Source organism: Cydia fagiglandana, chromosome Z (genome assembly GCF_963556715.1).
Source record: "Cydia fagiglandana chromosome Z, ilCydFagi1.1, whole genome shotgun sequence".
Taxonomy (NCBI): Eukaryota; Metazoa; Arthropoda; class Insecta; order Lepidoptera; family Tortricidae; genus Cydia; species Cydia fagiglandana.
In genome coordinates this window covers 1686080-1710043 of record NC_085959.1, presented here as the reverse complement: position 1 = coordinate 1710043, position 23964 = coordinate 1686080, and the positions used below count along the sequence as shown (strand labels likewise).

The 23964-nt window shown below is 37.0% G+C and overlaps 1 protein-coding gene across 3 annotated transcripts in view; it reads left to right on the top strand.

Annotated features, from left to right (window-relative positions):
* Window positions 1-23964, top strand: part of LOC134678968 (protein apterous-like) — a 352874-nt gene that overhangs the window by 132469 nt on the left and 196441 nt on the right. For 2 of the 3 annotated variants that reach the window (XM_063537728.1, XM_063537726.1), the window contains one exon: window positions 21629-21897. The exons of the other annotated variant lie outside the window; for it this stretch is intronic. In XM_063537728.1, coding sequence (XP_063393798.1) covers window positions 21629-21888 — 260 coding nt within the window. In that variant the 3' untranslated portion in view covers window positions 21889-21897. Of the gene's footprint in view, window positions 1-21628; window positions 21898-23964 lie in introns of those variants that run through there. 3 annotated transcript variants of the gene reach the window in all.

Below are 23964 nucleotides of genomic sequence, written 5' to 3'. Positions count from 1 at the left end.
TGTGAAATTAAGATTTACGACATAAATTGTATGGGCAAGCAATTTGATTTCTGTGACACTTCAGAGGAGGCTCGGAAATAGTACATTTTAACGCAAGTGTGGAAAGTATGTTATTATTTACGAGTCCCGAGGTGTATTTTATGAGCCGTAGGCGAATAAAAGACACGGGACAAGTAAATAATAACACTTTCACACGTACATTGAACGACGTTTTTTAATACATTTGCGAAAAAATCACAATATCACAAATATTGGTAATAATGGTTACGAATTTTCCCTTAAACTTGAATGATATTTTATATCCAGCAGTATAAACTACGTTCAGGGTATATTGCCAAAATTAATCATATTAACTCATTTCATAGAAAAACACTCTTACAGTTCCAATTTAAGATAATTATTTTGATACAACTAAATTTCAAGTGAAAATGGCGGGCGCCGGTTTTACTTTTTAATTTTTATTTTTTTCTGTTAACGACAACCAAACGTGGCAATGATAGTTCCATTCAGCCAAATAATAATAAAAAAATTGTAGTGAAATATCGTATTTTACAACGTTTTATTTATATAAGAAATAAATATTTATTTTAATACAGTTGCTCAAAAAGTGCTACTTTACGTAGCTGTTTAGCGTGCGGAAAGTTGGTTATCTCGAACTAGTGCTTTTTACTTTTCCAATTTTTTTAAATTTATACTTGTTCCAATTCACGACTACTTATTGATGAGTGTTAATATTAGTTTCCTTTAAACGTCGTAATCAGCATAAAAACCTACCGTTAATGTAAGAATACGAAAAATATTACATATTTCATATTTAATTACTTACCTCTTCATCATTATAACACGTTTAATTTTTAATATTCAATATTGAAAATTCCGTTCTTAATAAGTTGACTGAATGGAACGGAATAGCTGTCAAACGCCCATAGATATAATATACTTAAAGACGACGTCTAACCGAGCTGTCACTGTTACCACTTTTGTTTAGTGTACGATTAACAATGTTTTTCTTATTTTTTCGCAACTGTATTAAAAAACGTCGTTCGATACACGTGCGGAAATGTCATTCTTCACTCGTCCCGAGTCTTGCCACTCGCCTGCGGCTCGTGGCAAGTTATCTCGGTACTCGTGAAGTAATGACATACCTTCCGCACTAGCATCGAAATGTACTATTTTATATCATATAACAATACTTTTGTAAGTATGTCATAAATGTCTAATGGCAAAATAAAAATATATAAAGTTTTTGAACATCCAAACTCTTTGGTGTGAACGTATCGATTACGCGCGGTCAGAATTCAATTTAAAAAAGCTGGAAAAGTAAAAAGTACTAGTTCGCAAAAAACAACTTTGCGAACGCTAAACAGCCACGTAAAGTAGCACTTTTTGAGCAACTGTATTAAAAATTGTATTTATAGGTACCTAACATTGAATGTTTACACTTTTTAGTACAATAGCAAAAATCAATCTGGTTGCTGCTATTAGGGCAGAGTCCCTGGAGCCTGGCTCTCGCGGGCCGGATTGGAACGCTTCGTGGGCCGGATTTGGCCCGCGGGCCGGGGTTTGGAGAGCCCTGCTTTAAAAGGTTAAAGTTGGCTCAAATAACGAAAACATGTACAGTCAAGTGTAAAATTATGGGTGTAGACAACTTACTCAAAAATATGTCCCATTGTTCTTAATTCGCTGACATTAGAGCTATGGGACATATTTCTGAGATGATTTGGGCACCCATATTTTTACACTTGACTGTACAATAGTTATTTACGATACAAGTGCGTAAAAGAGAAAATTATCTATTCGCACGTGTATCGTACAACGTTTTACAGTACAAATGGCCCTTTAAACTTTTGACATCGCACGAAAAGTGCTATTTTACGCAATAGTGCGGAAAAATAGGACCATATGTACTGTAATAATATTTATTTCACCACACCAGCTCGGAAAGGCCTACTTTTCACTTCAAAAACTGATAGCAAAGTTGCATTTTATTCACATGTGAGGCAAAGTAATCAAATGCAAATGTTGAGTTGTTTTTTTACGTTTGCTGATGAAATGATGATTTTAGATGATAAATACATAATAACATTCATTTGGATTTGATTAGGTTTGATTTTGTTTGTTATTTTACATTTAATATTTGCTTCGGGTTGGTGTGGTTAAAAATTTTGTGTTTCACTCGGGGTCAAATTTTACTTAACCCTCGTGCTTTGAAACCCTCGCAACGCTCAAGATTCCATTTTTTGAATCTATCGGAATGGAATCGCTTGCTCGGGTATCAATATTAGTACGAGCGGTTAAGCAACAACTTTGCCCCCTTGTAAAACAAATAACTATTTCTTTCCAGTTGTATGTCGTCTGCAACCTGCATACCATAGCGGTTTAATTTGAGTACAAAATAACCAGTTAGCTATATATAACAGAGACACCTGACAAGTACAATTTTAAACAGATGTATATTTTCAAATCCGTGGTCTCTGCCTACCCCTCCGGGAAATAGGCGTGATTATATGTATGTATGTATGTATATTTTCAGAGTAATTGAGAGATATAATCAGGTCGAAACTCGAGTTCATTTCAACTTGTTAGAGACCCGAGACTTGAGTCTTTTCAGATAACTCTCAATTTACTTACTAACGATTTCAAAACGCATTTTGTTTTTTATGTAATATTCATGTGTTAGGTTAGTTTAGGTAAGTACAGTCCCGCTCCGTAATTGTTGAGCTTTAGGGTTCTAGCTAAATTGGACATTTCATAGTATAGTTACCTACTTAATTATTGGACAACCAATTTAGCTATGACCCTAAATGGCTTAACAATCACGGAGCGTGACTGTACATTAAATAACATATATTTTCTTATTGCTACTAGTGATAAGATACAAAATACAAAATTATTAACGGAGTTTTAATTGGGAGACTCGAGTCTATAGAGTTGCGCTTAAAAAAGGCACAATAAACGACTTGATTATGAATTTAAAAGATTCCGGAGTTCGTTAAGCGTAGTCTAGTTCATAACGAGTCTAGTTCGAATATAACGTCTCTAGTTCAAATACAACATGTCGTGGTAAAATATAACGAGTCTATTTCAAACACAACGAGTATATAGTGCAAATACAACGAAGTCTAGTTTAAATATACGTAGACTCAAATGAGTCGAGTTCCCACCGACACTAGTCGAATCCGCCATTTCACCTCGATCACAGAAATATCTCCACAAATTGATAAATCAAAGCGTAATTTATCCGCCCGCTTAAAATATGTGGCGCCCACTAATTGTTCTGCCGGGCGGTTCTGAACCTTATCACTGAGATAATAAAGTTATGATTACAGTAGTTTTCGTAACGGTAAGTGTTGGGGCTGTGTACAACTGTACGCGGCCACGTGTACCCACTAATTAGGAGAATATTATAGTGATGTGTGGAAAGTCTAAAGAGTAGTTACCTATTTTAATAAGAAGGGATGCTTTATATGTAGCAAATTCGGTGATATCTTTGCGTATAATATGGATAGAGCAAATTTCGCATTACGTAAACTACCTACTTCTTTTTATAATAATTTTTAACATTAAAAACTGACTTCTATGGGGCCTGGTGAAAGATTATTGTAGATGGTGCGCTATGTAGAAAAGGAGATGAAACCACCCACTTTTCTAGTAGCACCTAAACTGTAAACCCAACCTAACTTAACGGCGCATGCGGTGCGGTGTACGGGGGTTTGAGCGGGAGGGGTTTGGCATCATCATACTTTATACCTACATTAAATTTTATGGTAGGTAATCATAGTGGTTTATTTAGTTTAGGTATCATAGTGGTTTTCCGGGTCTAGATCCGGGTCTGTGTCCTAGTCCGGGTCCGAGTCCGGGTCCGAGTCCGGGTCCGAGTCCGGGTCCGAGTCCGGGTTCGAGTCCGGGTCCGAGTCAGGGTCCGAGTACAGGTCCGAGTCCGGGTCCGGGTCCGAGTTCGGGTCCGAGTCCGGGTCCGAGTCCGGGTCCGGGTCCGAGTCCGAGTCCGAATCCGAGTCCGAGTCCGAGTCCGGGTCCGAGTCCGGGTTCGTTGAAAAGTTCTGTTCTGATCATCATCAGCAGTTCCACTTCATCAAATGCGACAGTTTTTAATGTTAATGCTTTATTTTATGATGAAAATACAGAAAATTCTATACGTATGCCTTTAAGATTTGAGGAGTTCCCTTGATTCCTTATGGATTCCATCATCAGAACTCTAGCTTGACAGAAATGTGGCTTAAAAACTAAACTTGCTTAACAAACATAACGAAGAGGACAAATCGCCAAACGTGAACTATGGGTCGTTGAAGAATTGTGTTCTGATCATCATCAGCAGTTCCACTTCATCAAATGTCACGTTTTTGAATGTATATGCTTGATTTGTTGAAAAAAAGGAGTTCCCTCGATTCCTCATGGATCCCATTATCAAAACTGGGTTTTGATAAAAACGGGACCAATCTGTAAGCATATACATAGAATAAAAAAAAGAATTTTCAAAATCGGTCCAGTAACTACGGAGATATGGAGTAACAAACATATGAAAAAAAAAACACAAGCGAATTGATAACCTCCTTCTTTGAGATTTGGAAGTCGGTTAAAAATGTACAGAGGTATCAACCTACCGTAGGTTGCATGTAGATGCAACGAATAAATAAATAAATATTTTAGCACAATTTGACACAGATCGACTAGTCCCAAAGTAGCTCAATAAGGCTTTTTGTGTGTACTCTTATATAACCAACGGAGTGGTCATTAACAGGCGTTCCCCTCTGTCGAAAATAGGCGGCCAAAGGTCAACTACATGTCAAACACACGTTTATCTGACATGGCTATGTTGACATTACGTATACATTTGATGTGCCCCTCCCCCGCAAAAAACGGCAGACTATTTAGTACCGAAAATATAGACATGGTGTCTCCGTTGGTTTTATCCTCTAAGTGTGTACTAGACAACGATGTAGTATTTATAATACCTATATACTTATAGTTATATACAAGTGCTCATAAATAGCATCCAGAACATATAAACACACAAATAAATGCCCTTACCAGGATTCGAACCCAGGACCTCGTAATTCGAACTCTAAAATCATTACTATTTTTCTCTGTCGGTGAAATACCTGCAGGTCGTAAATCGAATGGCTCCTCTACAGGATATGCCAACGCCGGCCACTCCAAGGGACGCAGCTATGCGGTAGAAGGAGACAGCAATATCACTTGCTCCCTCTAACGCATAAATGCGTCCCTTGGAGTGGCCGGCGTTGGCCCATCGTGTAGCCACTCAACCGTCCGGCCCGCGAGACTGTTTTCCTGTCAACCCTCCGGGTTTTTTTAGCGACGCACGCCCCGCGCAGCATATTCACAATTTTCTACAAAAATTATAACTACACTGCCATCTAAAATTTTTTGAGCTAACTAATTAGTTAGGCTACGTTGTCGCATCAAGAGAATTAGTAAATAATGCCGAAATATGCCGTTAGGTGACTCTGAATTCAATTCTTGCTTCCACCCCTTTGGATAGTGAGGTTCCCGCGGACGGTTAAGAGCATATTTTTTTCGGATACTATGCTATCGTCGGACGGTCAAGTGGGTAGAGGAGCCATAATATGTATAGGTTGCAAGCTAAAAATAAATGAAATAGTTGACAAATAGTTCGGGCGTAGAGCATAATCTGGCCGTCGCTGTCACACAAGAGTAAGACAAATTATACCGAGCTACTAATGACTAATGAATCTATTAAATACCTACAGGTAACACTTCCAAAAAAAACGGCCAAGTGCGAGTCGGACTCGCCCATGAAGGGTTCCGTAGTAGCAAGTAACATAATAAAATTGCGGTTTACGGTTAATGACGTATTAAAAAAAACTACTTACTAAATCTCGTTCAAACAATTTTCGGTGAAAGTTTGCATGGTAATGTACATTATATATTTTTTTTTAGTTTTATCATTCTCTTATTTTAGAAGTTCGCGCAGACTATTCAGTTTATAAAAAAATGATATTAGAAACGTCAATATAATAATTTTTGATGAAGACCTATCCCCATACCCCACTCGTATGGGTTTGATGAAAAAAAATTAAGTTTCAGTTCTAAGTATGGGACCCCCCCAAAATTTATTGCTTTTTTTTTCTATTTTTGTGTGAAAATCTTAATGCGGTTCACAGAATACATCTACTTACCAAGTTTCAACAGTATAGCTCTTATAGTTTCGGTAAAAAGTGGCTGTGTCATACACGGACAGACAGACAGACGGACAGACATGACGAACCCATAAGGGTTCCATTTTTTGCCATTTGGCTACGGAACCCTAAAAAGGACGGAGATCAGATTTATTTATTGTTAGGCTTTTACTTGTTTTATCACGTCAGCCGCAAAAGGGTCATACACCGATTTTAAATCGAATACTACCCAGTATTCGATTTCATGTGGACAATAGTTAACAGCTTGTATACCTACGTTAATACTGGGTCATTCATGTGGACAATAGTTAACAGCCTGTATACCTACGTTAATACTGGGTCATTCATGTGGACAATAGTTAACAGCTTGTATACCTACGTTAATATTGGGTCATTCATGTGGACAATAGTTAATTGCTTGTATACCTACGTTAATATTGGTTCATTCATGTGGACAGTAGTTAACAGCTTGTATACCTACGTTAATACTGGGTCATTCATGTGGACAATAGTTAACAGCTTGTATACCTACGTTAATACTGGGTCATTCATGTGGACAGTAGTTAACAGCTTGTATACCTACGGTAATACTGGGTCATTCATGTGGACAATAGTTAACAGCTTGTATACCTACGTTAATACTGGGTCATTCATGTGGACAATAGTTAACAGCTTGTATACCTACGTTAATACTGGGTCATTCATGTGGACAATAGTTAACAGCGTGTATACCTACGTTAATACTGGGTTATTCATGTGGACAATAGTTAACAGCTTATATACCTACGTTAATACTGGGTCATTCATGTGGACAATAGTTAACAGCTTGTATACCTACGTTAATACTGGGTCATTCATGTGGACAATAGTTAACAGCTTGTATACCTACGTTAATACTGGGTCATTCATGTGAACAGTAGTTAACAGCTTGTATACCTACGGTAATACTGGGTCATTCATGTGGACAATAGTTAACAGCTTGTATACCTACGTTAATACTGGGTCATTCATGTGGACAATAGTTAACAGCTTGTATACCTACGTTAATACTGGGTCATTCATGTGGACAATAGTTAACAGCTTGTATACCTACGTTAATACTGGGTTATTCATGTGGACAATAGTTAACAGCTTGTATACCTACGTTAATACTGGGTCATTCATGTGGACAATAGTTAACAGCTTGTATACCTACGTTAATACTGGGTCATTCATGTGGACAATAGTTAACAGCTTGTGTACCTACGTTAATACTGGGTTATTCATGTGGACAATAGTTAACAGCTTGTTCACGAAATAAAGTAGCCATAGGAAAATGTAAATAAATCTTTTACTTCTTACGCTACTGAAAACAAAAACAAATAATTATATGTGTAAACATTTAGAAAATAAAATACAATGCATTTATTGTAGAAACCCTACGAATTGACGAGTTGTTTTACTCTCTTTCAAACGCCGGCCATTAGTGTTCTTATTGAGGTGTTAGTTAACTGACTAGCGGCCGCGTTCCATATTTTTTTGAAGTCAGCTTCACTGTCGACTAGGTACTGCACCTTTCTTGAGAAGGTATCACTTGATGTTTGCCCAATACCTTTCAATCGGGCGAAGTTCTGGGCAATTTGGCGGGTTCATGTTTTTGCAATATAAATAACATTCTCATTTACAAGCAAATTTAAAGTGGCTTGAGCGTAATGAGCTGGAGCTAAATCAGGCCAAAATGTTGGAGAACATGTATGTTTCCTATATAAAGTCGAAATTCGCTTCTTAACGCACTCCTGTCGGTAGACATCTCCGTTGATTGTGCCAGTAGTGAAAAAGCTCGAACTTTTAAGCCCGCATGAGCAAATAGCTTGCCATACTAAGATTTTAGGGGCGAATTTTTGAAAAGCCACGGACTTATGCTCTTCCAAAACATCCTCGCCAGCAACACATGTATAAAACTGAGGCCCCGGTAAGGTTCTCATATCGTTTTTTTACGATTTTTTCCTTTTTATTTAAGAAGTCCAAGTATAGTTACATAGGTAATGAGAGTGCCTATGTTCTCATTATAGCGCCATCGCTCACGACTACCGGGCTTTAATCGGACATTTTCAATCGTTAATCACTTCAATCGATTACTTTTAATCGGTTAATCAATTTGATCGCGGCAATTAAAATAAAGGTCAATATATTAAGTGTATTAACGACACCATTTAGTTTACTAATTGTGTTATTTAACTTTATATTTCGTTTAATTGAACGTTTAAAATAAATAGCAAAAGTTATTACTTTTAAAGACACTACATACGAATATTTAAATGAAAATATCAATTTTTAAACGTAAATCGACTTAAGTAGGTATGTACCTATAGTTATTTAATTCGAGTCCTATTGTCTTCTTTCTCTTGGACCTTACACACATCTTATAATTTTATAAAATACATACCTACAATTATAATTAATGTAATAATTTCAACACGTGTTTTTTAAGAGTCACTTACATCAATTTAATTGTTTTTTATTCTTTTTTCCATTAATTTCAACATCCACTTGGCAAAATCTCAGAAAAACTTGTATCAAACCTTAGGTAGGGGAAGTCCGGGCATAGTGAACACCTTAAGCTTTGACCTGACATAACAGAAAAAATTAACAAGGAAGAAATGAAAGAAGTATCAATAATAAGTTTTTATTTAATAAACTTTTAATTTAAAACAACACTAGCCTCCAATGTTTAATAATTGCTGCAATTTTGAACAAAACGTAAAAAAAGATATTTTATTCGCTTTGCCCAGGGTGCCGGGCAAAGTGAAGCAGGCCTCCGAGCAAAACAAATATCACTCATAAAATCTTAGTGAACTTAATAACTAAGTGGAAATTAATCAACATAAGATCATTTCAATAATATTAATTAGAAAAGGCTGTCACAAGTAACTTTTGATATATTTTCACTAATTTCATAATAAGCTTAAGTCTTCACGGCATCTCTGGCCAGGGTACCGGGCAAAGTGAAACAGGCCTCCGGGCAAAGCAAATATCACTCATAAATACATAATCTTAGTGAACTTAATAACTAAGTGGAAATTAATCAACATAAGACCATTTCAATAATATTAATTAGAAAAGGCTGTCACAAGTAACTTTTGATATATTTTCACTAATTTCATAAGCATATGTCTGCACGGCATCTCTGAAGATATTTTAACACACCGAATCCACGTTTTGATAGCCATTTCCATGACATCTGTTAGCCAGGAGCCATGATCGATCTTTTTTTATATTTATAAACCATCTGTAACAAAATATTATCATAAAAAAATTACCTAATAAATTCAAAGTGAACACGCTATCCGCTTTGCCCGATCAACTTTGCCCATTCAGTCAGTTAAAGAAATTAAGAACTTAAAAAAAATTACCGTGGGGTTGTTTTAAAAGAAATGCGTTGTAAAAGGAAGATACTTTAATAAACAATAGAAGCATCTTGAATTAAAATTCGAAATAATTACTATGACAAAATAACATACAATTTACTTACCTTTCAAAATCGAATATTTTGCACTAAAAACACATTTTGACTCGTCACCGACGACGCTCGCAGCGGCCGCTCCCTGTGACGCTTGCCGCTCATAGAGCGAAGGATCCTGAACATCATATAGGCGCGTGGTGCGACAAAGTCGAATAGTTTAGGATTGGGAGCCCGAATTCGCTTTGCCTGGGGTGTTCGCTTCACCCGACCTTCCCCTACAGAAACAGATACAAGTCAAAGAAATGTATATTTATATTATAAACACAAGAAATATACTCTCAAACCTCTTCCCGCGCAATTAAAACAAAATAAAACCTAAAAAGGTGCCATTTTGGTTCTATTCCGGGACCGTTTTCACGCACCGATCTCCACAAATATTCCCCACAATTAGTATCGGGCGGTCACACCTCGCTCCCGCTCTGATATCATTTTACTTTTAAGTACATTTCGTGACAATAATGACCTAAAACCTCCATTCCAAACCCTACTCTAACACCTTTAGGTAGCATTCAAATTTCTTCAATCAGAACTTGAAAGATTTGTTAAAACTTGTCAAACTAAAAGCGACTCTATATCTTAGTTTTAAAGTACAAATTAAGTTGTTAGTGAGCGTGATCACAATCAAGTGTCTAGTAATTAGTCGCGAGCATGACGTTGTGCGCGGGATGATTTCCGTTGCAAGCGCTCAAAAGGTACCATTTGTCATTCCGTGGCGCGAACTTGCGCCATCACCGCAGAACCGGAACGACCTAACCACCAACAACATTCATACAAAAGTTACTTTTTGGCGTTGAGGGGTTTCGCGAGAGCGGACGCGACCACCTAATTTATCCGCGTTATTTATTTTCAGTGTTATTTATTTAGGGAAAAGTAGTCATTAATCAGAAATGAGGAGGTTTTATTTACACATTCGGCTTTGATCGCGGAGCGGGAATGTTTTACATTTAATTAACGAGTAGAGGGGAGCTCGAGCTCGACATTGTACAACACATCATTTTACAATTTAACTATCTAATCATTATTTGATATATGTAATTTAATACAGTAAAATTATACATTTTGCGTTTGCGTCAAATCCGGTAGTTCTGATTTTTTGCAGGCTTGTTTATGATGTTGGCCCAATGAATAATCCAAGTTTGTGACCTCGAGCGCCGAACGCAACTTTGTCAAAAATCGAATAAACCGCAATTTTTTTTAGATTTAGGCGATTATAACCCTAAAGTACTAGTTTTTGATAGTAACTTTCTAGGGCGTTTTTAAAGTAGACTAAAATTGCTACAATAAGACACTAGAATTGTCTCTGTACACCTAATATTTTCCGAGATAAAGCCTTTCAAAATTTTATAATTTTACATCAGTTCTTAGCTATAATATAAGGGTTAGGTAGGTAATTTCTATGGAATTCATCACCGGCACGTTCTACAAAATATTTATTTTCCATAAAAAAATGTATGAGTGCCTATTTAAAAAAAATATATAAAAATATAAAATTTTGAAAGGCTTTATCTCGAAAAATATTAGATATACAGAGACAATTCTAGTGTCTTATTGTAGCAAATTTAGTCTACTTTAAAAACGCCCCAGGAAGTTACTACCAAAAACTAGTACTTTAGGGTTACAATCGCCCAAATCTAAAAAAAAAAATGCGGTTTATTCGACTTTTGACAAAGTTGCGTTCGGCGCTCGAAGTCACAAACTTGGATTATTCATTGGGCCAACATCATAAACAAGTCTGCAAAAAATCAGAACTACCGGATTTGACGCAAAAGAGCCAGGTTACAAAATTCGACAAATTTACTGGATTAATTGGGAAAAGGGCGTTTTTCAAAATCTCTGCAGACTTTTCTTGGTCTAACTCCATCACGTATAGTTACAGTCACAGTCGGCGATTAATAGGTAGTTATGAACTTATGAAGTTTCTGTTAACCTTCGACAATATATATTTCTTTCACACTTTTTGACCGAGCGTTAGCGAAGGTCTCCGTTTCAGCTCGCATAAAAATGCTTTCGTATGTCCGGATGTTCTCTGCATGTCGCATTTCTCAACCGATACTCTGATTTTTGTAAGCAGTTCGATACTCAAATATTTTTTCGTTGTTGTTTCGTTTTTTGGAAAATGTTCAAATGGCGGAAATTAACATAAAATAAATAAGCACTCTAGTAGATTCTAATGACAGAAAAAGTATTTTTTTATGTATAAGCTTATCGTTAGGTCTACTCGTATAGCGTACAGTGCCACTAGCACCAGTTTCAATGCAGCTCTCATGCAGCTAATAAAAATTATGATACTTATGATTTTTGCAGCTTGAGTATGCAGTGTTTCTTTTTAGGTTTTCATATTATTGCGCCTATTTTACGTGATGGGTTGGCGACACTATTCTTGCCAACCAACTCTATCAAGAAGCCTTGATGTTGCCGATTGCCGACGACTTCTGAGAGAGACCCCGGTGAGCCGAGGTGTTGTGCCCGGTACTCTGCCACCCCTGGGCTTTTGAGAAATGACGTGGGCGGCTGTCTCCTCTGCCTCCATGCATGCCCTGCAGAGGGGGCTATCTGTAACACGTAGAGTTAATAGGTGCTTGTTTAATGAGGCGTGGCTAGTTATGGCCCCAGCTATAAGCCGGAGCTGTGACCTCTTCAGCTGTGGCAGCCTCCGTGACAGATTCGGTTGAGTGTCCGGAGGGCTTCCTTCGCCTGCCTGCAAGCGCCTAGGTTAGACCAGTATTGTTGGTATTTAACCTTGGTGTTGTGCAGCTTAGTGCAGCATGTTCCGGAGCCAGGCATATGGTAGAAAATATTTATTTGGCGTATAAACATACATTACTAGAATTGGATCAGGTCTTCTTTTCATTTAGCCAATCCACTTCACATCGTACTTTAAATAATACAAAGCAATTGTTAGATTTACCGCAAAACACGGCAATGACCACGTGGTTAAAAGTCGTCACCATCTTGAAGGTCCAGCGGATTATCGACTCTATCTATATGAACAATAGATTACTAAGTTAAATAACATTTTGCTCGTCAGATCTCTCGTCTACTTATATCAAACTATTTAGGTGGTAAGCAGGGTAACGATATACAACAACTGAAAATTAAATGTTTCCTAACCTTCCTTCCAACAACTAATTATTTCCAGTTGTTCTAGAACACCCACTCGCAATCCTTTTTCGCTTTTTTTTTCTTTTTTGTTTGTTTTTTTTTTCTTTTGGTGGTGGTTTGTTATATTTATTTGTGTATTTATTCTTGCGATGGGAGGGTGGGAACATTAATTGCAAGAAAAAAATACACAAGTAAGTATAACGGGTTAGCACTGATTGACTAGCACGTTATCTTTTCGCGGATTAGCAAAGTAATATTTTTGGTTTTAATTCGTTGAAGAGTTCCGTTCTGATCATCTGATCATCATCAGCAGTTCTCCAGTGATTAGGAACTGATCCCTCGATTTCTCATTTCTCATCTGAACTGAGTTTTGACAAAAACGGGACTAAACTATAAAACGTAATTCAAGACAAAAAAAGTAAGAAATGTTGCCTTTTTTTTACTAGCGCGTCTTGTATTTGTGTACAAATAATTAAATAAAAGTATTTTTTTTAAATAGTAGGAGTAAAATTACTAATGAATAAATTACCTTAGCGTGATTATTTATCAAAAGGAATTAACTATTTTACAAACAAATTATTGCAGTGGCAACATTGTCTTACTTTGTTTGGTCTTGAATTACGTTTTGTAGTATAATCTGTATGCATATGCATATACATACAATCAAAAAAAGAATGTTCAAAGTCGGTCCAGTAATGAAATGACGGAGATATGGAGTAACAAACATTTAAATAAAAACGTACAACCGAATTTGTAACCTCCTCCTTTTGAGATTTGGAAGTCGGTTAAAAATTCGTATTAGGTAAGTCGTAGTTACCGATTCAACTCATCAAAAGTAAAATTTATGTTTATACTAGCTGTTGCCCGCGACTTCGTCCGCGTGAAATCTTATCTTCAACATTTTACATCTTTTCAACCCCCTTTTAAGGAATGTATTTTTAAAAACGCTGAAGTTACTTTTTTGTATTTTAATAATATTTATTACAAAGATTCAAGTTCCGCACTCACAAAATATTTGATCTAAATACAAACTTTCAACCCCATTCTCACCACCTTAGGGGATGAGTTTTCAAAAATGCTTAAATTGGTTTTCTTGTATTTTAATAATATATCATTTTACGAAGTTTTAAATTCCAAGCTTAAAATAAAACTTGAACCCCATACAAACTTTCATCCCCTTTTTAACCCCCTTAGGGGTTGAATTTCTCAAAATCGCTTCTTATCTCTTTTACACTTTATAAATTTAATCTAGTGTGCAAATTTCAACTTTCTATCTTTTGTAGTTTCGGCTCTGCGTTGATGAATCAGGACACTTGCATGTATATAGATTTAATAAAACCCTCATGACAATAGGGTTCCAACACAATACGTAGGTACATTAATATTTATATTGAAGCATGCAGCAGCTGGTAACACGCGCAAAAACCGGGCACAACATCCGTTCTTAAATGAAAAAGCCTTAAAGCGCAAAATTGCAGTATGTTCCGTCCGAGGCCTTGACACATCACGCCATGACACGACAACACGCCGTGCAGTCGCGTGCAATAATATCTGTACAACGGAGCGTGCACAAATATTTGACAGTCTTATTAACGAGCGCGAAGCGACTCCGATTCACCTTGTGCAAAAGTGCTTTTGAATAAAACGAAAATTCCATTTATGTACAAAACTAAGTTACATTACAAGTATTCATGGTGTATGTAGGAAGAAGCAAAGATAATTTAGTACGGAGGAGGATTGTCAAAGTAATTTTTGCAGCCACAGTATATTGCCATCTTTCGCCCGGCTGCCAAAACTTTTAGAACGCTTTTACTTGATCTTTGTTCTTTCACTGGTATATATGTGTTAAATGTCAAAAAGTGTCGCCATCTACTCGAGTATAGACCAAAGGTATGGCGCCATCACTCGAAAAGATGGCCTCTACTCGTTTATCAAATTCTCTTTGGAAGTAGAGACGAGAAATAGAGAGAACTCCCTCCAGGCTGTTATGCCTGTCCTGTTCTGGTGAATAAAAGTCCACTGATAGTTCGTTGGAAGTTGGAAGTTGTATATACAGGGTGACAATTGAGTCGTGATCAGTAAGTAATATGTTTTTCTAACTCCATAAACAACGAGCAGTTCAATGCCCCTACTCTTACTAAAATCAGACAAGATTTATTTTTATTTTTTGTCATTTGTTTTACTTTTATACGTGAATTTAGGATATTACAACGTTTTATTAAGATATTTGAATTAATAAATTGAATCGCCTCTTTGAATCGGAACTGTCATTGACACCAATTTTGTCATTTGTCCCAGTTAGAAATAAAATTTACTTATTTTTTCATTTGAATTATCTTACAAAGCTGTTTAAATTAAATACCACATTGTCATTTGTAAAAGTAAAATAAATGACAAAATATAATAAAAAAAATCTTGTCTGATTGGGCATGACGTAGGAGGAAATGGAGTCATTCGAAGCATGATTTTAGGGGAAGGGGGGTCAAAGATCGTCAAAAATCGATGACGTAATTTATGGCCAGCCCCTAAGCGTAATGTAGGTTTCTAGCTAATTGCGTTCTAGGTAGCTAACGCCATCTGTTAGAGAACATGTGGCACGACGTCGACAGTGACAGTCTGACAGAGAGACGCCACATCAGCCCCCCTTTGAGCGGAGGGGTCCTACGTCGATATCACTGCTACATCTGAATTCTTTAATTAGGTACTACTTATATGTCAAATGGTCGCAGTCCAATTCGTTGGTCTGACCTGACCTGATCCGCACCGCTCTTGACCCCACAATGAACATGGCTCTCCACACTGCCAGGGACAGGAACATATGGAAAAGCTCGTGAGAGAGAAAGTGGTTCAAAAAGGAGGTCAAGACCCTGAGTATTGAGGATTACGACGCAAGGAGGAGGATATGTGTTCAAATATATGTTTCTCCAGCCGGTGCCGGCCTTTTAAGATGGGAGTATTAGGCTTTTTTCTTGAAGGTTTGAACTTTGAAGTTCGTTATCGGTTCGGAAACACCGCGGGCGACAGTTCATTCCACAGTTTACCTAGGTATAGGATGTTTCTGGAGAAACGCAACAATTGAGGACTGCCAGCAGTGCCAGCGATCAGGCGGTGTTGTGTCACAAATATTGTCAACATTAACCACCCACAACTAAGCATGACAATAAAATCTGTTATTTTATCAGACAATTAGATCAAACCGAACTAAATTGTTGCGCGCTATATTATCACAATGTTATTTGACTCGGCGAAATGATTCAAATAGTGATGGGCTCTGACGACCGTTTCGGTTTCTGTTTTGGTATCGGTTCGGTTCGCTTTTGTTTGCCTACACGCAAACGTTAACATGTTAAGCGTGTTAATTACTTATGGCATTATTCATAAACGCGTTACATGCCTGAATTAGCTATGAATCGTTTGTCTCTACCTGTCATTTTGACATATTGTGTATTTATTTACAAGAATTACAAGAAAGGGATAAACATAATTTATCTAAATCAGGCCCGTAAAGTTTGATGAATAAGGGGGTTTATCTTTTAACAAGCTAGTATTTTATAATTAAAGGAAATATGGAAAAATGTACACCTCCGGCAGGACTCGAACACAGGCCTACCAAATGTGTGTGAACCCTTCCATTCCCCCATGCTTAAATGCCTTAGGGTGGGGTAAAATGTATAGTACTTAACTCTATCACGTATCTACAAAAAACTAAGCTAGTATTTTTTTGTCATTCGAAGTAAGACCAAAAATATTCCGTACAATAAAAGACAAATAATTTCATAAATATTCACCAAATCTAAAAACCAAAACATTTTCGTCCAAACGTCCCATCCCGCGGACGGCGCTGTCAAACGAAATTGATTCGTAACATATGAGTCATAGGATCTATTTTAAGTCGTAATTTGTCGCGCCGCCGGGACTAATAATGGGATGTCTCGTTTGGACGACTTTAGACACACGATCTTTAGTGAAGTCCTAAGTTTGTAAGTTTGGATGTTTGTTCGTTCTACGGTGATTAATATAAATTGTACAGTCAAGTGTAAAAATATGGGTGCACACATCTTACTCAAAAATATGATTATGTCCCATATGTAGCTCTTATGTCGGCGTCGGCGAATTAATTAGAACTATGGGACATATTTTTGAGTAACTTGTATGTTTATACACCATATTTTTGAGTAACTTGTATGTTTATACACCATATTTTTGAGTAACTTGTATGTTTATACACCATATTTTTGAGTAACTTGTATGTTTATACACCATATTTTTGAGTATAACTTGTATGTTTATACACCATATTTTTACACTTGGCAAAGTTGTTTAACGTCTTGTGCTAATGATTCGACTGAGCAGGCGAAAGATTCCAAGATCTTGAGCGTTGCTAGGGTTTCAACTGTTTCAAGGCATGAGGGTTAGAAACTTTGTTACCGGGAGAAACACAAAAATACACAAACACAAACCTACGAGTATACACCAACGCGAGGAAAACAGAAAATACTAACTGTAAATCGTTAAAAATCCAAATCCAATTGAACACTAATAATGTGGTTGACATGTGGTTGACCATTGGCCGCCTATTTTCGACAGAGGGGATCGCCTGTTAATGACCACTCCGTTTGGTTATATTCTCTAAGCTTTCGATACGTATATCGGGGGGTACGGCAGTGCCCCCGCCAAGTCAAGCGCGAAGGAAACACTGCCGTACCATCCTTTACTGGAACCATTTCGCCGCATTTTCAGGCCCCTATTTGAGAACCTCTGGATAATACCAGAACGCAAAAATTTTCGTCATCCAGTAAGCTATAAATACATACTTAAAATCCAAAATTTCAAGTCTGTAGGTCATTTAGTTCCGAAGTTAAGCGAAAGCAAAGTTTCGCATTTACGACACTCATTCACTCATGATCATCAGAATAGAACAGGTTTTTCCCATAAACCCAGAGAGCTGAAATTAGGTACAGAGTTAGGGTTTAATGGCCACATAAAGGGAAAACTATAAAAACTAGGATAATCGAAGATCTGGAGTACCTGGTGACCCTGATTAGAAAACACAAGAGCCCAACCAAACTATTAGAGATCGACATACCGCCTTTACAAAAAATATTCATCTTGGTGGGCCGCTTCATTTGATGTCAAAAATCGAAGGTCTGAAGAAAATATTCACAAATATCTGAACAATGTAATACAAATTATAATTTAGTCAAAGTGCATGTTCAGATATTTTTGAGCGACCTTGGTGGCTCCGATATATATCTAATGGCGACTACCCATTCACGAAGCAAATGTATAGACAGTATCAAATAGATAGTGACGCCTAAAGTAGCCAGATATATCGTAATATAACTTCGTTGCTCGGACACTTAGAGAGAATGGGAGAGGATCGTGCCGTGAAGAGAGTGTACTTGGGACAACAACATGGGAGACGCCCGATTTGACGTCCGGTGATACGAGGTACCAGTGAAACGACGTAGTTACTCAAGACCTGCTCAACCTCGGCCATGGCGACTGGCGACAGCTATCGCAAGACCGAGAAACATGGCATGATCTGGTGTCGGAGGCCAGGATTCATTTTAGTTCGTTGCGTCAACAAATAAATACTCGTACCTACGTAGATGAAAAATACCATCTTTTGCCTTTTATCGAATCACATCATTTATTGAAAAATTTGCGAATTAAGTTATCCAAATAAAGGTTACAAATAAGAAGTCCCTGTCACAGTTATGAACCCTGGCAGGTTTGAATATTATAATAATGTCGGTATTTAACTAAACTTAAGACAAACTCTTTATTCCATTTACACGAGCGGAACCGCGGGCCCGTCTAGTTATCAATTGAAACTGACACAACAGCTGTCGCCATTTATAATTATCTAGTGTTGAATTAAGACACAATGGACACATACAAATCGCCAGTGCCATAGATCAAAACTTCAAAATGTTATCTCGGTTTTGGCGGCCGCCATACCGCGTGGGCGGGGCCCGCGGCACGTCCCGCGCCCTGATTGGTCCGCTGCCGTGAGAACGCTTTCTACGTTTAAATGTTTAAAATTCGCGCTCCGGGACCCTATTATTGAAACTGTGACAGCAGAATAGACTACGCTTTTTTACTTTTTTGTTTTTTAGTCCGCAGACCGCGGTTCGTTTTGATTTCGCCAAGGATACTCTGGATACTATGTGGGTTTAGAAATTCAAATGGTTTTTGTATTCAGGACGAACTAAATATCAATGACAAATTTTTGCAGAGCTGTAGGTTATACAGGATGGCGCAAAAATACGCTGATATTTTTTACTGGGGCGTATATATTGTTGATAATTTCAAGAAATGTTTGCGTTTTTGGATTCAAGCTAAAAGAGAATAATATAAAGATACGTTTTGGTTTAGTTAAATGATTGTAGTTTTAATTTTATTGACATTTTGTAAAGGGGCCCACAGATTACCAGTGCGCCGGTACGCCGGAAGATATCTGCCTTTCATTTAAACGCAAAAGGTTGATATCGTCCGGCGAATCGGTAATCTGTGGGTCCCTTAATAAAGATATGCGTTAACTAAAAGATTTTTAGACCGACCTGTATATCTACCCATATATGGTTCAGCAAAAAATCAACGTACACTGATTTAGATTATTTTTTGTCTACTCCCAAAAGTTCGGAATTTTGCTGAAAAAAAAAATCTACTTAATCTAAAACTAAAAGTAGGTACCTACTCAGGTTCAATCATCTCACCTCCTCCGCTCAAGACAGCCTAAAACCTAAATCTGTCCGATCCAGTTTGTATTTTTTACAGAATATGTTTTATGTGTTAGTAAAGGGGCCCACAGATTAACAGTCCGCCGGACGGTATTGGCCTGTCAGTTGTTCGGAACTGCCAAAATTTTGTTCTAACCGACAGGCCGATACCGTCCGGCGGACTGTTAATCAGTGGGCCCCTTTATAGAGAACTGTAATGTGTATCAACGCAATTATGTCTGTCAGTGAGCGTGCACGGAATGCAGAACCGAAACCAAGGAAATTCTCCAAGCAAATTAAAAAGTGAATAAGCTCCTTATAAATTCAAATGAGGTATTAATTACAAATTAAGATAATTACGTCTAAGTTAACATGTTTAATACGCGAGCCGTATTTTAAATGCCGCTCCGATTGCGTTGCGCCCGCGTCTCTAATTGGGTCGAGATGATAGTCCGGTGCTAAGAGCGTTTTCACATCGTCCGGTCCGATATCAGAGGGCCTACCGCGAACCACGTTCGACGTGTTGCCTCTCTGTCGCTCTAGTAATATCTGACGTAAGTGTGACAGGGAGGCAACACGTCGAACGTGGTTCGCGGTAGGCCCTCAGATGTACTTAAGGCGCACCAGCACTGAGGGCCTACTGCGAACCACGTTCCACAGGGATGTCACCCTTTTACGTACCAATATACAAGTGCGACAGAGAGGCAGGCCCTCTGCTTCAGCGGTCACGCGCACTACAGCAAACATTACATAAAAAAACATTATAATAGGTAATAAGTAGAATGTATTATGTAGGTACAGTCACATGCAATAACATGTTACTCGCACCGCAAAAATATCTGACACGCTCTTATGGCTCTACAAATAAGATCGTGTCAGAATTTTTTGCGGCCTTCAAAGAGTAACATGTTTATGCAGGTGACTGTACCTGGGCATTTTCAATTAAAAGTGTACCATTTACTTATTTCGAAAATCATCAACTTTTGGGTTGTTTAGACTCAGAATTATTGAGTGAGACGAAGAAAAAAGTGTCCCCAGTTTTTCACACAAATTTTGGGTGTCCGATTTGGGCCAAAACTGAAAACTTTTGGGGACCTATTTTTTCCGTTTTAAATCGATAGTCCTCTTGATATTCTGAGTAGAAATAACCTAAAAGTTAATGGATTTAAAAAGGAAAAAAGTAAATGATACACTTTTAATTGAAAATGCCCAGGTACATAATACATTCTGCTAGTAAAAGTAGGCTAGTCTCGTCTGCAGTTGTAATAATTACGATACCGTAAGAAAATCCTTTTTAAATTATTCAATTACATACGTTAAGAAGAAGGTGGTGTAATACATTTCTTCTGACTATGCTACAACCTTCAAATTTTTTTATTAAAATACAGGTATGGTACATGGAATAAATAAAAAATAATTATAAACTAAAATTAAAAACTACATAAAGCTACAACTATCTACAACATAAACTAAAATTACCTATAAAAAAAACTGGCTCCAACTCTGTGCCTTTGGGAAGGGTGCCAAGAAAGCTGGAGGCATTGACATGCCAACTCTGCGAATATACCGCGGGCGCCATATGCTACTAATAACTACTCGAAGGTTAGTTGGAAGAGATCCCTTACAGGGATAAGTTCGCCTTTGTACCTTTGTTTCTGTAAATATGATGTAAACCTGTGTTGTGTGCAATACAGTGATTACAACTACTAATAACTGTCGCCTGGATGATGGGACAGAACAGAATAAAAAAAAGAAAATTGATTCACCCTTTTACTACTAATTTCTGGAATTAGTAACCTACTTATGTACAATGCATATATGTATATATGTATATATATATGATAAAATACAATAAATACACATTATATAATTACAAAGGTAGTTTTTTTAACCCTTTAATTTATAAGGCCTCTCTACATAATTATGGTTTTTTACCGTTCCTAATGTATAATTATTTTATAAGTATAGGTACCGCACACCGCACATCTGATAAAGCGATATTAATTTTCTCGGCGGTTCGCCAACCAGGCACTCGTAAAACGAAAGCGATTACTGCCAAGCGAGTTCCCTTATAAGGCTTTTCAAGTGTTCACACTTACTCAAGACGTTTTTGTCCGCAGGTCTGGTTCCAAAACGCGCGGGCGAAATGGCGGCGGATGGTCACCAAGCAGGAGAGCAAGATGGCCGACAAGTGCTCGCCGGACGCCTCGCTCGAGATGGACATGTACCACGGGCCCATGGGGTCCATCCAGTCCCTGCCGCCCCACAGCCCCCCCTACAGCGTCATGGGCGGCCCCCCCAGCCCAAACTCTATGGATTGTCCATAGCCACAGTTTTGCGCTTTGTGAGCGCACTAGTGAATGTGAGACACTGCCTGTGAGTGACCTAGGAACTTTTAACGAGAGAAACGCATTAGCAATTATCACGTTATAATTTCAAACTTTTTATCAAGTTATTATTTCCCTTATTTGCTTTGTTAAGTGTATTACTTACAACAAAAGTTTGGCAAAGAGAACATGGTACGTGTACGTACTCATAAAACTATAAAAAAACCAAATTGACGTAAAGGATATTTTTGATTTAATTAGCCATCTCACCCATCCCATGCCCGTCTGTAATAGTCATCTAGGCAAAAAGTCATACAAGTTTGTAGTATGAAATTTATACAGAAATACGATCATTTATTTCTGTACAGCAGTTTATATATCGTGTACTTTATCATCTCACCGTATTTGTTGATCACAATGAAATAAGTATTACAGTATTATGATTTATTAAATAATTCTTGAGCTTTTTAGAAAATCCAATACTGATCCGAAAAAGCTCTAGTTTGTCAATCAATTGCCGTAAGCACCAGGGAACTATATATAAGTAACATTATAGGAATATTATTATTATTTTTTGTTATTCATTGTCTTATTATGTTTTTTTTTTCAAAATTGCTTATGTCCATATTATCTGCACCACGTCGGCACTTTCTGTATACATTGTAACTGATAAAAGCATGTGTTGTGTAAAATGCAGCATGATGCTTTTTTCACATGAATAAAAAATATAATAGATCTCCCTAAGGTGCTAAGACTTTTATGAGATTATCAGCTGAATAATGCATAATAATTAATAAACATTCATAATTCCTAAATGCCACTTACGCCTTTTGGCTCATGTACTGTATGTATTGTACAACTTCATAATAATATTATTCTGACTCCATTTGTAGTAGCCTATTTATTTATTTTATCATGACAATAATTATGTCTGGCGTAGGTAGGTACTCCGAAAACTTTTGTTGGACTTAGAACTGATTGTTTTTCTTCACATTGTTATTTTGTATTTTGGCGCAGAACTCTTAGTAGACGACGGACGGTACGAATCTCAAAAGGTTGTAAAATGTTAGATTTAAACAGAAATAACAACATGACGTATTATTGAATTGTCAATGTCATGTTTAGGTTAAGATCAAATATTGTCAAGTACTGATGATGTAAAGTACATAAAATAAAATTATAAATAGGCTAATTTGTTTTCTAAAAATATTGGGGTTTAAAGTAACCATAAGTATTGCTTATTGTTAATGCTAATTATAATGCTGAAAATACACAATAGACTTATCTCATGGTCCTATAAACTAAAACAAGCCAATAGTGATCAAAATGAAAAGCCATAATGTACAAAATGAACTAGCCCACCCCCTTATTCATAAACGCGCTACAATCCTCAATGAGCTAATCATCGTTGTCTGTCATTTGTCTTATTTAGTAAGAGAGGAATAAAACATAAATTAATTATTGAGGCTTAGAAAGTTATATGAATAAAGGGGTAAGTACATACAATATAACTTAGATGTATAGCCTGTCGATGTGTTGTAGGGCGTGAACGTAACGTTTGATCGATGAGTCTCGGAACAGTTTGATACTTATCCGTCCACATCGGGTCAGTTAAAAAAATAAAACATGTTTATAACCTAAATGAATCTGTTTATTGTAAAGACAAGTAGGTATCTGTTTACTGATCTTACTTTCTGTAAGAAAATTATGCCTACCTGAATTAGCGCAATTATGATCTTTGAATGAACATCTACTTAGTAGTAGTGGTGCACACAGTGGTGCGAAATTGTATCCGTTTTGGGGTAGTTTTTGTTAAAATTTAATAAAATATCTACTAAATTCTAGTTACTAGACAGATGCTCTGTGAAGTCTGAAGTTAAACAAGGAATTTTGGACTTTAATTATCTATAACCCTACACAAAATAGGTAACTAACACGTGTGTTTCAAAAATGTCTACTTAGTTGTTTAAATCGGCACTAATATAAGAAATTAAGTTGTATGTTCACTATTAGGCAATTTGAGATCAAAATTATCCGTGCGAAGCAATATTAACTAATTGAAACAACGTATTATACCTATACTTTAAACAACTTTTTCAGTGAACTGAACGAAATGTTTTTTTATTAAT